At 45.7% G+C, this 17151-nt stretch overlaps 1 protein-coding gene across 1 annotated transcript in view; it reads left to right on the top strand.

Annotated features, from left to right (window-relative positions):
- LOC126481836 (uncharacterized) overlaps window positions 1-13998 on the top strand; it is a 41593-nt gene extending 27595 nt beyond the window's left edge. Inside the window, exons 2-3 of the mRNA XM_050105797.1 lie at window positions 6632-6830; window positions 13685-13998. Of these exons, the coding sequence (XP_049961754.1) occupies window positions 6632-6830; window positions 13685-13746 (261 nt within the window). The 3' untranslated portion in view covers window positions 13747-13998. The remainder of the gene's footprint in view (window positions 1-6631; window positions 6831-13684) is intronic.
- The last annotated feature ends 3153 nt before the right edge of the window (window positions 13999-17151 follow it).

Raw genomic sequence — 17151 nt, forward strand, 5'->3', positions numbered from 1 at the left:
TCTGCTTCCCTGTATGCTGACGACTTCTGCCTTTATTACAGCTCTACTGGCTTTGCAGCTGTTGAACGTCAGCTACAGGGTGCTATCCACAAGGCACAGTCTTGGGCTGTAGCTCATGGGTTCCAGTTTTCGGCAGCCAAGACCTGCGTAATGCATTTCTGCCGGCGACGCACTGTCCACCCAGAGCCGCGGCTTTATCTTGCCGGCGACCTTCTTTCAGTGGTGGAATCACACAGGTTTTTGGGGGTGGTTTTCGATGCCCGGTTGACTTGGCTGCCTCATATCCGGCAGCTTAAACAGGCGTGTTGGCGGCATCTAAACGCTCTGAGATGCTTGAGCCACACCCGCTGGGATGCCGACCGATTTACCCAGTTGCGGCTCTACCAGGCGTTAATCCAATCCCGTCTGGATTATGGGAGCCTGGCTTATGGCTCAGCATCCCCCTCTGCGTTGCGGGTGCTGGACCCAATACTACACAGCGGGATCCGACTTGCCACTGGTGCCTTCCGCACCAGCCCTGTGGACAGCATCCTTGTTGAGGCAGGTGTCCCTCCACTGCGGGTGCGACGCCAACAATTACTGGCTGCTTATGCTGCCCATATTTTTAGCTTGCCCGGGCATCCAAATTACCGTGTCCTGTTCCCGCAGTCGGTCGTCCATCTGCCGGACCGTCGGCCCCGGTTGGGTTGTCCGATCGCCATACGCGTCAAGGAGCTTCTCTGCGGGCTTGGGTTTTTCCCTGTTCCATCCCCTTTCCAGGCGCCTCTGCGTACACCCCCGTGGTGTGTTCCTCGCCCTTGCCTTCAGCTCGACTTGGCACAGGGCTCGAAGGACTCGGCCCCTCCAGAGGCCTTCCACCGCCGCTTTTATTCCATCCTGGCCACGTATCAGGGCTCTGGAATTGTTTACACCGACGGTTCGATGGTTGCTGGTCGTGTCGGGTATGCGCTAACTCTAGGGGACCATTCCGAACAACGGTCCTTGGCAGCTGGCTGCAGCGTTTACACTGCTGAGCTAGTCGCCATCTTTCGAGCCCTAGAGTATATCCGCTCCTGCTCAGGTGAGTCCTTCGTGATCTGTAGAGATTCCCTGAGCGGTTTACGAGCTCTCGACCAGTGTTTTCCTCGTTCTCGTCTGGTGATGGCTATCCATGAGTCCCTGCATACTCTTGCGCGTTGCGGCCGCTCTGTGGTCTTTGTGTGGACCCCCGGTGATGTCGGTATCCCGGGCAATGAACATGTTGACCGCCTGGCGAAAGAGGCCACGTGTAAACCATCTCTGGATGTTGGCCTCCCAGAGACTGATTTGCGGGCAGTCCTCCGCCGAAAAGTTTTCGCGCTTTGGGACGCTGAATGGCGCGATCGGATCACACCCAATAAACTACGTGCCATTAAGGAGACGACGACTGTGTGGCGGTCATCCATGCGAGCCAACCGCAGGGACTCAGTCGTCCTTCGTCGGCTCCGCATTGGCCACTCCCGGCTAACACACAGTTATTTACTGCGCCGGGAGGACCCTCCTGTATGTCGCTGCGGGGCGGCTTTGACAGTGGCCCACATTCTGTTGGCCTGCCCCCTTTTAGCTGTGGTCAGGCAGACATTTGCGCTGCCTGATACGCTCCCTGCCGTTTTATCTGATGACCCTGCTATGGCTGCCTTAGTTTCACGTTTTATTAGGGCAGGGAGTTTTTATTCTTTAATCTGAGTGTTTCTGTTTTATTTTCTTGTTTTGTGTTGATTCTGGCCTTTGGCCTCCGGTTTTAAACCAAGTTTTTAATGTGTTTTCGGTGGTTAGCTTTTCCATTTTTTTTTTTTTTTTTTTGTTCCTATGGTCGGCCTACCACCGTCACACTCCATGTGATTTTATTTCGTTTTGTCTGGTCCTTGTCTATGTTTCTTTTGTTCTGTGTCGTCTGTCTCCTATTCTGTTGAACATTTTTTATTCTCTGTGGGTATTTTTAGTATTTTGGAAAAAGGGACCGATGACCTCTGCAGTTTGGTCCCTTTAATCCTTAAACCAACCAACCATACTACGAAAATGGAGTGTACCTGCTCTCTCTCTTGCTCCCCCCACCACCACCACCTTCCAGAAAAAATGTATTTTCACACGGGAAAATTTCTTTTTTTTTTAACTGAGAAATCTGAGAAATTTTTCCCTTCCCATGTATACACTCTGTGAGGACATGCAGCTCTGCTGTGTTTTGTTTAAAGATGGTGGCACCCTCTTGGGTATATTATTCAGGAGATAATATGCCCCCCCCCCCCCCTCCTGCAGTCAGATGTACAGACAGGGACTACTCAAGAGAGTAGTGGTATCGGGAAAACTGGAAGAACTGGTCTTCTAGGGGTAATATAAGAGTAGTTCTAATAAGAAAATAAGTATGTGGGTGAGCTGGTATGAAGAGCATACTGAACACATCATGGCCAAGATAGGTCTAACTACGAAGCCAATACCCGCCAAATAAGTAAAAGATTATATGCCTAAAGGGAATGAATAGTTAGCTGTTAATACAGCAGGAATTAGTAAGTGCAGATGCAGAAGGGATAGGTCTGCTGGTTAGGTCAGTACAGGGTACCTAAAAGAAAGAAAATTGGGGTGATACAGGAATAGGCCTAATGATAATGAGAAAATAATAATGGGAGTTAATTACTCTTAATGTCACAGTTAATGCATTATAGTAGCCATTATAGACAGGAAGCGAACACCCACCCAGAGTAGGAAAAGTTTGTAGGCCAACTAGCATCTCAGTTGAAGAAGCTACTGAATAATATGATCATGTAAAGAAAATTATTCATGTAGTTAAGGGAGACCAATGATTGTGAGGGGTGACTGGAAAATGTGGACTGGGGGAAAGGAATGAAGGAGAAAGCTACCTGGTAGAATTTTGCATATGTGGAAGAGTCCTGGTGACACTGGTTTCAGGTTTATTATATAATGGTTAGACAGAGACGTCAAAACCAGATTTTAAACTGAAGTCATGTCCAAGGATGTACACTATGTGATCAAAAGTACCCGAACACCTGGCTGAAAATGACTTAAAAGTTTGTGGGCCCCCTCGATCAGTAATGCTGGAATTCAATATGGTTTTGGCCCGCCCTTAGCCTTGATGGCAGCTTCCACTCTCGCAGGCATATGTTCAATCAGGTGCTGGAAGCTTTCTTGGGAAATGGCAGCCCATTTTTCACGGAGTGTTGCACTGAGGAGAGGTATTGATGTCTGTCAGTGAGGTCTGGCATGAAGTCGGTGTTTCAAAACACCCCAAAGGTGGTGTATAGGATTCAGGTCAGGACTCTGTGCAGGCCAGTCCATTAACAGGTATGTTATTGTTGTGTAACCACTCCGCCACAGGCCGTGCATTATGAACAGGTACTCGATGTTGTTGAAAGATGTAATCACCATCCCCAAATTGCTCTTCAGCAATGGGAAGCAAGAAGGTGCATCAAACACCGATGTAGGCCTGTGCTGTGACAGTGCCATGCCAAACAAGAAGGGGTGCGAGCCCTCTCCATGAAAAACATGACCACACCATAACACAACGGCCTCCAAATTTTACTCTTGGCACTACACATGCTGGCAGATGACGTTCACCAGCGTTCACCATACCCACATCATGCCATTGGATCGCCACATCGTGTACCATGATTCGTCACTCCACAAAATGTTTTTCCAATGTTTACGCTCCTTCCACCAAGCGTCGTTCAGCATTTACTGACGTGATGTGTGGCTTAGGAGCAGCTGCTCGATTATGGAATAAAAGTTTTCTCGCCTCCCACTTAACTGTCATACACTTGCAGTGGATCCTGATGCAGTTTGGGATTCCTGTATGATGGTGTGGATAGACATCTGCTTATTACACATTACGACCCTTTTCAACTGTCAGCGGTCTCTGTCAGTCAACAGATGAGGTTGGCCTGTACGCTTTTGTGCTGTACATGTCCCTTCACGTTACCACTTCACTATCACATCAGAAACATTGGACCTAAGGATGTTTAGGAGTGTGGGCACAGGTTACACCCAGTCACCTGATCATGTTCGAAGTCTGTGAGTTCCGTGGAGTGCCCCATTCTGCTCTCTCACCTCTCGCTGATATGGAGTACCTGGCAGTAGGTGGCAGCACAATGCACCTAATATGAAGCAGATACTTTTGATCACAAAGTGTATGTTGACTCTGGCCATAATTTATTGGTTATGAAGCACAGATTAAAACTGACGAAATTGCAAAAAGTTAGGAAAGTGAGGGGATTCAACCTGGATAAATTGAAGGAACCATAGGTTGTTGAATATCAGACTGAGCTTTAAGCGACATTGGACTGGAACAGGAGAAAGAAATACAACAGCAAAATGGTGTGGTATTCACATCAGGAAAAACTGAGATGGTGTTTGTGTGCAGCCAATCAGATGGAAACGGTTGAGGGGCAGCACGGCTATACCAAAACTAGTACCCTCAGAGACACCAACCACATCACACAAGATGTCGAGCTCTTTTTGGGTGTTTGTGGGATCATGGGTCCTTTCAGACAGACAGACAGACAAGCTGGAAGGTAGTGCACCATGTATACATCATATTTGGAAGATCAGTTTCTACAGGATGTTGAGAAGAACCCTTGTACAAGCTCCAGGCAAGTGGTGTGCCAACATGATGTAAGCCAAAGTACAATTATGTGTGTCCTACCCAATGACCACCACTATCCCTCTCACCTGCAATGAGTGCAAGGAATATCGGCAGTGGATTTCCTTCTACGACAAGTGAAGCATCCCCCCCTCCCCATTGGTTTTGCAGCAGACCATCACGATTATGGAATTTCTGTCATCAATTATCTTTACTGACAAAGCAGCGTTTACCAGAACTAGCATAATCAGTCTGCATAATAGTCATCTGTGGGCTAAAGATAAACCTTGAGGAGTGAATGAGTCATCTCATCAGCATCAGTTCAGCATCAATGAGTGGGCAAGGTTTCTTGGTGACAATGTACTTGGACCAGTAGTTATTCTACAACACCTTGACAGAGGAATGTACCTGGACTTCCTTCGGAATACTCTACCTGGGCCGCTTGAGAATGTGCCTCTGTCAGTACGACAGGTTATGTGGTTTCTGCATGATGGAGCATCACCTCACTTCTGCGTTACAGTTCAGACCATCATCTTTCCTGGATGTTTGAAAGGACTTAGGGGCCCTGTAGCATCACCAGACTTACACCAATGGATTTTTGCCTCTGGGGACATCTAAAGAGCCTTGGGCACTGAACTGGTTGCTCATGGGCAGACACTTTAACAACGTTTTCACAATGTATGTGACGCTGTTCAGAGGGGGGACAGAACATGCAAAAAGAGTGCAGCAATCCACGATGTGACGTGCGAATGCGTGCATGGCATCCCATGGAGGCCACTTTGAACATCTGTCGTGACATGTATGCAATGCAGCTCTGTACTGTGTTCAGAGACAGTTTGTTGTAATTGCATGCACACCTTCCCTTCCCGGACACAAGTTTGTAAGACTTTTTTCCTCCATTCCCATTCAGGAATCTGTCTGTGCAGTTTGTTGGTTTTTATTAACGTTCACCCGATATATAAGTAGAACATAATAATTTAAATTCCAAAGATAGCAGTTGCTGACAGGTGAGAATATGACCGAACTGTCAGTTTAATAAGTCATGGTTGCAAAATATTGACACGAATTATTTACAGAAAAATGGAAAAACTGGTGGATCTGACCTCGGGGAGGATTGGTTTGGGTTCTGGGGAAATGTAGAAACCCAAAAGACAGTGCTGACCCTATGACCTACCTTAGAAGATTAGATCTACAAATGCTATAATCATAGGTCGGAGAAAGCTTTTAACAATATTAACTGGACTACACTTCGAAATTATGAAGGTAGCAGGGATAAAATACTGGGAGCAAAATGATTTTTACATTTTCTGCAGAGACCAGACTATAGTTAAAAGGGCATAATGACATGAAAGGGAATCTGTAGTTGACAAGGAGGTAAAACAGGGTCATATTCTATCCCTAAAGTTATTAACTCTGCGCAATGAACAACGAGTGGAGAGATCCAAGAAGAAATTTGGAAAGGGAATTAATGTTCAGGGAGAAGAAATAATTTTAAGGTTTGCCAATGTCATTGTCATTCTGTCAGAGACAGCAAAAGACTTGGAAAAACAGTTAAATGGAGTGAATAGTATCTTGAAAAGAGATTATAAGATGAACATCAACAAAGGAAAAAATCAGGGTGATGGAATGTAGAAGAAGCTGTGTAATTAGATTAGAAAATGAGACACTAAATGTAGTATGAGAGCTAAGCTCGCGTTTTTGAGACAGACAAAAGTACTTAATCCAACAGCTGATAATATCCAGCAGTCTTTTTTAATGCATATTCTACTCAGTGCCTTATCTATGTGATGAGCAGGCACTCCATCCATTTCTTGTTGTTGATGCACAAACTTACCTTACATGCTCATGGTTTCACCTTAAGTTTTTTTGTGGAAACACAATACAAGGCATTCCTTTAAACTGAGTGTCACTGTCATATGATGCAGTGTATATCTAAATGTAACAACATCTTTGCAGATGTTCTGGAATATTCTTGTAATGTAATTGCACTTCAACATTTAATGTAGTTGTCATATTTTTCAGCTGGAGCAATTACAGTTAGAACACTTAATACATGGGCTTGAAAATGAAAGTGAACCAGATGATAAGCATTATGATTCAGATGAAAACTTATCGGATATGGAGACTGGCCAGGAAAAAGACATTTATGAGGGTCTTGATTTGAATGACCCGTTCTGTGTTAATCTGCAGCCAGTTGAGTGGGATCTGACTCCTGTAACTGGTGGGTATATCAGCAGATGTTACTAAAACAGATTCAAATACCATTATCATCATCATCCCAACCAATCTGTTGTCTTTCTAAGAAGCTGTTATGAAGAAAAGCCACTGTTTATAGACCACAGTGTATGAAATAAACATTATAAATTTTGCTTTGCCTATCTCAGTGTAGTAGTGCACCAGTCAGATCTACACTTTTATCAGTAATGACACATCTGTTTATTCTGGAACTGCTACTAGGAAAAATCAAACTATGGAACATCCAGGTTTCAATGTCAATAATATTATTGAAAGGATGGAGTGCTACTCATCCTAAGGTGAAATATTGAGTTGCAGATAGGCACAACAAAAAGTGTTACACATTGAGCTTTTGGCCAGTCTTCTTCAGAAAAGAAATGAAAATTCACACAAGCAGGGATACCTCACACGCACATGACCAATATCTCTGGCCACTCTGGCCTGAATGCAGTGATGTCACATCAAAAGGAAGTAGCTATCTGAAATGATTCAGGGAAGGAGGAGGGATAGCAGTATATGGATGGAAAGGAAAGGAGTAGAAGAGTCAGCACTGCCTGTACAAGGCTGCCAGAACAGTTCCTCCACTGTTCTTTCTTTCTTCGTTCTCCATCTCCTATCCTTCCTCCACTGCAGTGTTTGAGATTCCTCTTCATTTATCCTTCCTCCCTGTGCACTCCTGAAGGCTGAGCCACACGTCTGACACGTAAGAGGTAACTAGGTAATGCATAATACCCAGCCTCAGTTTGACAGTTAGGGTTCACCTGTACCTCTGGTACAGGTCAGGTCTAGCGAAGGGTAATTGCCTGAGGTGTTCCTTTCCCAAATTACCAATTGGTCCCTTTGTCAGTAGTTCAGCAGCTGTGGCCTGAAGTTTAAACACTCACCCAAGGCGGGTGAGCTGAGCGCCCCCCCCCACCCCCCCCTCTCTGAGGGAGATCCCCCGCTGGAAGAAGCGCGCTGTCGGAGATGTTACAGCAGTCCACAGGTGATGAAAAAGGTTGATGCATCCTTCATGCGTAAACACATTCTTTTTCTCAAGTTTGACAGAGCAATGCTTCCTTCGAAGGTCAAAGCAGCCTGTGAAGTCGTCATGGTCCGACAATACATTCCAAACCCTATGCACTGCTACCAATGTCAGCGTTACTACCACACTTGGATGTCCTGTCGAAATCCAACCAAATGTGCTACTTGTGGTAGGGATGCTCACAAGGACAATTGCCCACCTCCTTCACCCCGCTGCATCAGTTGCAATGGTGACCATGCAACCTCCTCCCGAGAATGTCCTTTGTATCTTGATGAGCGAGCTGTCCAGGTGATCCAGGTGAAGGAAAAAGTGGCTTACCCTGTTGCTCGCAAGTGTTGGCTAGTCAGAAACCCTGTTCTTTACCATCTGGCACTCGGTACCATTCTCGCTACACCTTGCTCCATGAAGGACACAGTCATACAGACTTGCAACATCAAATTCAGCTCCGTGGTTGCAAAATCACCCAGTGTTATGGTAGTATCCCCATCTCCTCCTCCTCCTCCTCCTCCTCCTCCTCCTCCTCCTCTCCTCCATCTGTGCAAATTATCTGCTACGTAACAGGCAGGCTGGAAAGGATGAAAGGAACACTCCCACAAAGACTGTTTATGTCCCTCCAGCCAGCAAACACCTCAGTCTTCACCTGCCAACTGCCAAGGCTCCAAGAAACCAAACAAAGGCAAATGATCTCCTCCTCCACTGACTTAGAGACCCTCTTCGATGGTGTCATCCCATGATGCCCTTGCCAGCCAAACTCCATTTCTCTGCTGCGCACTGCCAATCATTTCTGTGCCCTGAAATCCACTGGAAGACCCAGTGTGAATGCCGAAGCCTTTGTTGATCTCGTGGAGCAGGATCTTCCAGCCTCTGCGGTCTGTGGCAGTGTGTCTTCGAAGGCTGACGCTCAGCAGCTACCGAAGTGACTACGCTTCTTTTTCTCCCTCCTCCCCTTTCCCTTCATGACTCTCCTCCTATGGAATGTTTGTGGCATTAGATCCAACAAGGGGGAACTGCAGTTGCTCTTGGAATTGCAGTGTCCACTGGTTTTCTGCCTTCAGGCAACAAAATTGCGTCCTTGCAATCGTTTTGATCTCCTGCGTTGCTTTCAGTCTGTTTCGACCTTACCCCCCTCCCCCAAGGACAGCATTCCATCTCATAGGAGTCGTGCTGCTCATCCAGGTTGACATTCATAGTCAAACCATCTCACTGCACATCCAGATGCAAGTTGTTGCAGTCCGCATTGCCTTACTCGTTTCGTCTTCTCTCTTTGTACCATCTACATCTGTCTGTCATTCAGTGTCACCAGGGCAGACTTTCTCCAGCTTATTGGGTAACTCCCTCACCCCTTTTTGCTGTTTGGTGACTTCAGTGTGCACCATCCATTTTGGGACTCTCCCAGAACCTGTCAAAGAGGGCCCTCTTGGCCAACCTTCTCAATCAACTCATTCTCATCTGGAGCACCCACATTCCTTTCACACTCCATGCACACCTACACCCATTTGGACATTTTGTTCTGCACTGCCAAGCTTGCCCGTCATCTTGAATGTCCATTCTCTCAGACACGTACTCAAGCAACCATTTCCCCTGTGCTATCTGTTTGCTGTCTCCTACCCCACCTACGTGCAAATTCAGTTGGCATGTTTCTAAGGCCAAATGGAGTCTTCACACCTCCCTGGCAACCTACGATGAACAACATTTTCCCAGTTGTGAAGACCAGGTACAATACCGTATAAACATTATCCTTACTACTGCAGAATTTTCCATTCCTCACACTTCATGTTTACTGCACTATGCCCTGGTGGACTGGGGCATGCCTGGAGACGCGCTGCATGTTTTTAACTCTCACCCTATGATAGTGAACTTCGTTCGTTATAAGCAGTTGCATGCACAATGTCGTCATGTTCTTCAGGATATCAAAAAAGCTAACTAGATTTCATTTATTAGTTCTTTTAACAGTCCCACTCTCTTCCATAGTGTGGGCGAATGTCAGGTCCATTCCCCAATTTCCGGCCTGACTGTAGCAGGTGATGTCATAGGGGACCCTATTGCTATCCCCAACACCTTGGGGCGCTATTTTGCAGAGATTTTGAGCTCTGCCCACTATCACCCTGTCTTCCTCCATCGGAAACGAGTGGAGGAAGCTCTGGGGTTACCCTTCAACTTTCAGAATCGTGAATGCTACAGTGCCGCCTTTACTATGCAGGAGCTAGATCACACTCTCACTTCCTCCTGATCTTCCACCCCAGGGCTGGATGATGTTAACATTTAGGTGTTGCAGCACATTTCTGTTGCAGGCAAGCACTTTTCTGCTTCATACATACAATTGCATCTGGGCAGATGGCACGTTTCCCAGATGCTGGCATAAAGCCACTGTCATTCCTATATCCAAGCCCGATAAGGATAAACACTTTCTTGCTAGCTACTGCCCAATTTGTCACCAGCTGTGTTACCAAGGTGATGGAACATATGATTCGTGCTCGGCTGGTATGGTGGCTTGAGTCTCACAATCTGCTAACCACTGCACAATGTGGATTTTGAGTGTGCTGTTCTGCAGTTGACCATATCGTCACTTTGTCAACTCATGTCATGAATGGCTTTCTGTGGAATTACTAGACTGTGGCTGTTTTTTTTATTTATTTATTTGGGGAAAGCCTATGAAACGTGCTGAAGGACTGATATCCTCCATACACTCTACGCATGGGGCTTCTGAGGCCACCTGCTCCATTTCCTTCAGGAATTAAAAAAAAAAAAAGTTTGCAAGGTACATGTGGGTTCTGCCTTGTCTGATACCTTCCTGTGTGCCTCAGGGTGCCATCGTGTCACCCTCTTTATCGCCATTAACCCAATGTTGTGGCGTCTCCCGCCAGGCATCTCCGGTTCCCTTTTCATTGACAGTTTTGCAATCTATTGCAGTTCTTCACAGATTTGTCTCCTTGAGCAGCGTGTTCAATGATGCCTCGATTGTCTTTACTGTGGAGCATCAACAGTGGCTTTCACTTTTCCACAGACAAAACCATTTGTACAATGTTCTTGTGGCACAGTGGGTTTCTTCCACTGTGTTTACATCTTAAGCCTGTTGCTCTTCTGCCTGTTGAAACTACAAATTCCTGGGGCTCATGCTCAGTTAGAAACTTGCTTTGTCCTCCATGTGTCTAACCTGGCCAGCCATTGTACACAGTCCCTCAGTGTCCTACGTGTCCTCAGTGGTGCTTCCTGGGGAGTGGATCGGACCAACCTCCTTGGTTTGTACTGATCCCTTGTCGATTTGAAACTAGATTACGGATGTTTCGTTCATGCATTTGCATGTCCATGACATCCATTTGGTCACTGGCACCTTTAACACTCGACTGACTGGTTGAGAGTCTCTATGCTGCTGTACTAATGCTGCCAGACCACTGTGATGTTCTCCTCAGTGGATATGCCTGTCATTTGTCTGCCAAGCCTAGTCACCCATCCTATGCCGCCTCCAATGACTCCTTCGACTGCCAGTATGGGGTGTGTACCTCTTCTGCTACATCCTGGAGTTCGCTTCGTTACTGCACTGGCAGCTTAAGTTCACACTACCTGCCACTTTACCAATGTGTGTGAACCCTGCACCGCCTTGGCTTTGTGCAGAGGCCCGTGTTCACCTTGGACCCCTTGTAGCCGGTTCTTGGGGATGTGTGAGGATATGGCATGGCAAATATATTTATGGACTAGGTTTCTAGGGATAGTGCCTACCTGTGAAGGACTTTGTGAGACTTTCAGCATACTGGCTGATGTGTTGGCAGAAGAGCCAACACCGTGTTGCTAGAGGAGGCCGAAATGCACGCGTTTAAGCTCACGCAGACTGGCGTGAGGTCTGGAACAGTTAAAGTAGTTGAGTATATTAAATAAAGTACGGAGCTCGTGGAATACTTAACTTTAATCCATAATTGGAGAACATCACTCTTGATGATACATAATTACAATCTCAATATAAACTGGTAGTGGCGCCTTGCTAGGTAGTAGCAAATGACGTAGCTGAAGGCTATGCTAACTGTCGTCTCGGCAAATGAGAGCGTATTTGTCAGTGATCCATCTCTGGCAAAGTCTGCTGTACAACAGGGGCGAGTGCTAGGAAGTCTCTCTAGACCTGCCGTGTGGCGGCGCCCGGTCTGCAATCACTGACTGTGGCGACACGCGGTTCCGACGTATACTACCAGACCGCGGCCGATTTAAAGGCTACCACCTAGCAAGTGTGGTGTCTGGCGGTGACACCACACTGGCATACTGGGCAAGGGAGGTCGTGTCACTGCAGCCATGCTGTCCCCAGGCGGCCATGGTGTATGTGAGGAATTTTTTTGGTGTTGGAAGAGATGGCAGCTGTTGAAATGCAGGTGCTGTTGGTGGGTTTAATGTGGACAGATATGGGAATAGATCCGTCAGAGAAAAGGTTGTCAGCGTCCAGAGAGGTGACATGCTGGATTGAGGAAGACCAGGTGAAGCAGATTAGAGGGAAGGTGTTAAGATTGTGAAGGAATGAAGGTAAGGTGTCTTGGCCCTGAACCAGACCAATGGTTTGAGTTTTGGGAAGCTAGGAAGATTTCCTCTAGGTGGCCCATAAATGGGTTGGCGTTGGAGGGTGTCGTGATTGTTCATGGTTGTGCCTCAGTTCCATTGCTTTCTGGCCAGAGACAGTGGTCATGTGTGCTTGCTTGTGTGAATAATTTTTCTGAAAAAAGCTTTAGCTGAAAGCTCGAAGTGTGATACTATTTTCATTGTGCCTGTCAGCAACTCCTGTCAATACCGTAAGTAGCAATCTACCCTTTTCGTAATATTCTTGATATTCTGAAACTGGTGATTTTATAATATTAGATTAATTATTTGTATCAGTTGCAAGGGTATCTTTCTGTTGTCTGTAGCAGTTTTCCACAGTGAATGTCCTGCCTTATTTTCTGGTTCATTCATTCTCACTAGTGATTGTAACTCACATTGAGTGAAAGCTAATCCAAAAAATTTAAGATGATCACAATTGTTACAAGAGAGAAAGTACAAACAGAAGTATTAACTGTCTCTCATAACATACAAGCAGTTTAAATTTTTTACACATTTATCTGTAGCCCTAACAAACTTATAAAACATTATCTAAAAACAAAGAAGATGTGACTTACCAAACGAAAGCGCTGGAAGGTTGATAGACACACACACAAACAAACACAAACATACACACAAAATTTAAGCTTTCACAACAAACTGTTGCCTCATCAGGAAAGAGGGAAGGAGAGGGAAAGACGAAAGGATGTGGGTTTTAAGGGAGAGGGTAAGGAGTCATTCCAATCCCGGGAGCGGAAAGACTTACCTTAGGGGGGGGAAAAAAAGGACTGGTATACACTCGCTCGCGCGCGCGCGCGCGCGCGCGCACACACACACACACACACACACACACACACACACACACACACACACACACATATCCATCCGCACATATACAGACACCGTATGTGTGTATGTGTGTGTGTGTGTGTGTGTGTGTGTGTGTGTGTGTGTGTGTGTGCGCGCGCGCGCGCGCGAGTGTATACCCGTCCTTTTTTTCCCCCCTAAGGTAAGTCTTTCCGCTCCCGGGATTGGAATGACTCCTTACCCTCTCCCTTAAAACCCACATCCTTTCGTCTTTCCCTCTCCTTCCCTCTTTCCTGATGAGGCAACAGTTTGTTGCGAAAGCTTGAGTTTTGTGTGTATGTTTCTGTGTCTATTGACCTGCCAGCGCTTTCGTTTGGTAAGTCACATCTTCTTTGTTTTTAGATAATTTTTCCCACGTGGAATGTTTCCCTCTATTATATTAAAAACTTATAAAACAGTTACAGATGAAGCAGTAAATATTGATGCAGATGCCAATACGAGGGACCTGCTGCAACTCTGATGTGTTTGGAAGGCTATACTTTGACAACTGAAGGAAGGGAATGTCAGAAATTTTCTGATGCACATGCTATGAAGAACAGAGTCAGGTTTTTGTATAGAGTGACTGTAGCTGACCACATTCAGTGCAAAATAATTTCCAAAGATAAACACATTATTTAAAGCTAAGTTTGTTTCTAAATTTGTATTGTACTTTATTGTATTGTATTGTATTGTTCATTAAAGAAATAAATGAAGTTAAATGCATATACTGAAAGGCTGGTTTCAATGGGACTTTCCTGATCATTCTGCTTACTACAGATGTAAGTCTGCCTTGAAGCAGATTCCTCTCCCTAAATAAGTTGAGTTCAACAGTCAGAAATACTAAACTGGAGTTATTCTGATGACAAGAATTACTAGGTCAAGTCATGGATCAGTTATTGCAAAACCAAATTGAACACATTTCACCCAAAATATTCCATACAAGGATGAGCAACTTCATTCCCATATACATCTACATCTACATTTATACTCTGCAAGCCACCCAACGGTGTGTGGCGGAGGGCACCTTACGTGCCACTGTAATTGCCTCCCTTTTCTGTTCGTCGCGTATGGTTCGCGGGAAGAAAGACTGTCGGAAAGCCTCCGTGCGCGCTCGAATCTCTAATTTTACATTCGTGATCTCCTCGGGAGGTATAAGTAGGGGGAAGCAATATACTCGATACCTCATCCAGAAATGCACCCTCTTGAAACCTGGCGAGCAAGCTACACCGCGATGCAGAGCGCCTCTCTTGCAGAGTCTGCCACTTGAGTTTGCTAAACATCTCCGTAACGCTATCACAGTTACCAAATAACCCTGTGAAGAAACGCGCCGCTCTTCTTTGGATCTTCTCTATCTCCTCTGTCAACCCGATCTGGTACGGATCCCACACTGATGAGCAATACTCAAGTATAGGTCGAACGAGTGTTTTGTAAGCCACCTCCTTTGTTGATGGACTACATTTTCTAAGGACTCTCCCAATGAATCTCAACCTGGTACCCGCCTTACCAACAATTAATTTTATATGATCATTCCACTTCAAATCGTTCCGCACGCATACTCCCAGATATTTTACAATAGTAACTGCTACCAGTGTTTGTTCCGCTATCATATAATCATACAATAAAGGATCCTTCTTTCTGTGTATTCGCAATACATTACATTTGTCTATGTTAAGGGTCAGTTGCCACTCCCTGCACCAAGTGCCTATCCGCTGCAGATCTTCCTGCATTTCTCTACAATTTTCTAGTGCTGCAACTTCTCTGTATACTACAGCATCATCTGCGAAAAGCCACATGGAACTTCTGACACTATCTACTAGGTCATTTATATATATTGTGAAAAGCAATGGTCCCATAACACTCCCCTGTGGCACGCCAGAGGTTACTTTAATGTCTGTAGACGTCTCTCCATTTAGAACAACATGCTGTGTTCTGTTTGGTAAAAACTCTTCAATCCAGCCACACAGCTGGTCTGATATTCCGTAGGCTCTTACTTTGTTTATCAGGCGACAGTGCGGAGTTATTCTGATGACAAGAATTACTAGATGAAGTCATGGATCAGTTATTGCAAAACCAAATTGAACACATTTCACCCGAAAGATGTGGTATTAAGTCATGAAACATGTTAATCAGGACCCCATCCCCTCCTGTTCTTCACTTGAGGTGTTGTAGGGGTTATTTCTGTATGGGAGAACTATATAACTGATCGTGCAATGCAAGCTTTCATGGCCAATGATGAAAATTGAATGGAACAGGAAATGAAATGACTAGTAGTGTTACAAGGTACCCTCCACCACACAGCAGTGTCTTGCAAAGTACTGCTGTGCCACGAATAAGTGTAGGTGTGTATTTTGGAAATTCTTATAAATCAAATGCAGCTATGGCTGAAAGGTAGTAGTTAAGGGACTGATTGGCACATCGGATGGCAGGCATGAGAGATGTTGATATTTTGCGAACGATTCTGTGAGGCAGTTTTACGACACCACTCGTAGGCTAGAAAGCACAACCTGGCAGGCACAGTATACAACTGGGAAGTAATCATGGCAGCACAGGGCACCAGCATGCTGTGAAGAACCCATATATTGCAATTAAAACAGTGCCAAGTGACCTGTGTAGGGACCAAAGTGGGCTGAGGAAAGCTGATGATGTAATTAGCAAAGAGCACTACACTTGTTCTCTTCAAAGGTGTAGGGAAAGGATGTATAAATAAATGAGCCAAGAGGCTCAAAGCAGGCTGTAATAACACAATTTTGTCCGCGTCTAGGACTAGAGAGAATGACAGTTGTTAAAGTTGCAGGCCAGCCACGATGACCTTTTGATGATGGATATTGGTGGCCAACAGGCCTGCTGAAGCTACCTCCAACTTCCGCTGCATGGGCAAGTCATTGCTGTGGTGGGGCACGTCGCACCTTGGAGCTACACCAGTGAGAGGGCTGATATCTTCCACTCTCTGGGCAGCATCATCTGGTGGACTGCAAGCTGCCACCTGCTGGGGCACACCCATGGTGTGCACTCGTGGCCTCCCAGGTACAGAGCTGTCTGTGGGCACTGAATGAGGTGCCCTGGGCAGACGCCCAGAGCTGCTAAGGCTTACTAAGACAGCAGTTGGCTGCTTCCCTTCGACACGCTGCGTGTAATCCACAAGTCGCACTTGAGGGAGCAGTCAGCCATGTCCCAGGCCAAGGGCACACTTAACGCATGCAGTGGCCACTAAGCCATGGCGTGAGCAGGATCGCTACATTTGTAAGGCTGGCCAACCAGACACTGGTGACACTGCAGAATCCGGCATTCGAGATAGCACTGACCCGTGCACGATGCACAGTACCATCGCCTACTTGAGCACAAGGCCATTTGCGTACCTTCAATGTAATAAAGTTAGTGACACATGTGCCTGTGCTTATCTGCACAATTTCGCATGAATCATCCCTCTCTCCCAAAACCATACCTCTGTCATTCTGACATATTACACCCCCCGAGCTCGGAGGGTTGTAGTAGTATTTCTGTACACATAGGTAGAGCTATCCACCACATTAGCCTGTCACATTACTGGTAGTACAAAACTGCTAAAAAATAAAGAATGTAGCATATAGAAGCGTGCTCTAAAACCGCTCACCTAGAAAAACAGATCTGGAAAAGACACATCGTATGATAAAATGGAATCAAAATTGTAAATCTTTTGTCCAGCATAGCCTCGACAAAAGTTCGAGACACAGTTATCATCAAGGAATCAGTAAATTTTGTCCCAAGTTAGTTTTTTTTCCCCATTACAACACAAACCTGTTGCTTAGGTGTGGTAGTTTCAGAACTTGCTAACCATGCAGCACAACAGATCCAGAAACTGAAAGAGAATCAGTGAGGTTAATTTAAAGTACTTGTTTAATGATCACAT

The sequence above is a fragment of the Schistocerca serialis genome, chromosome 1, assembly GCF_023864345.2.
Source record: "Schistocerca serialis cubense isolate TAMUIC-IGC-003099 chromosome 1, iqSchSeri2.2, whole genome shotgun sequence".
In the NCBI taxonomy this organism is placed as follows: domain Eukaryota; kingdom Metazoa; phylum Arthropoda; class Insecta; order Orthoptera; family Acrididae; genus Schistocerca; species Schistocerca serialis.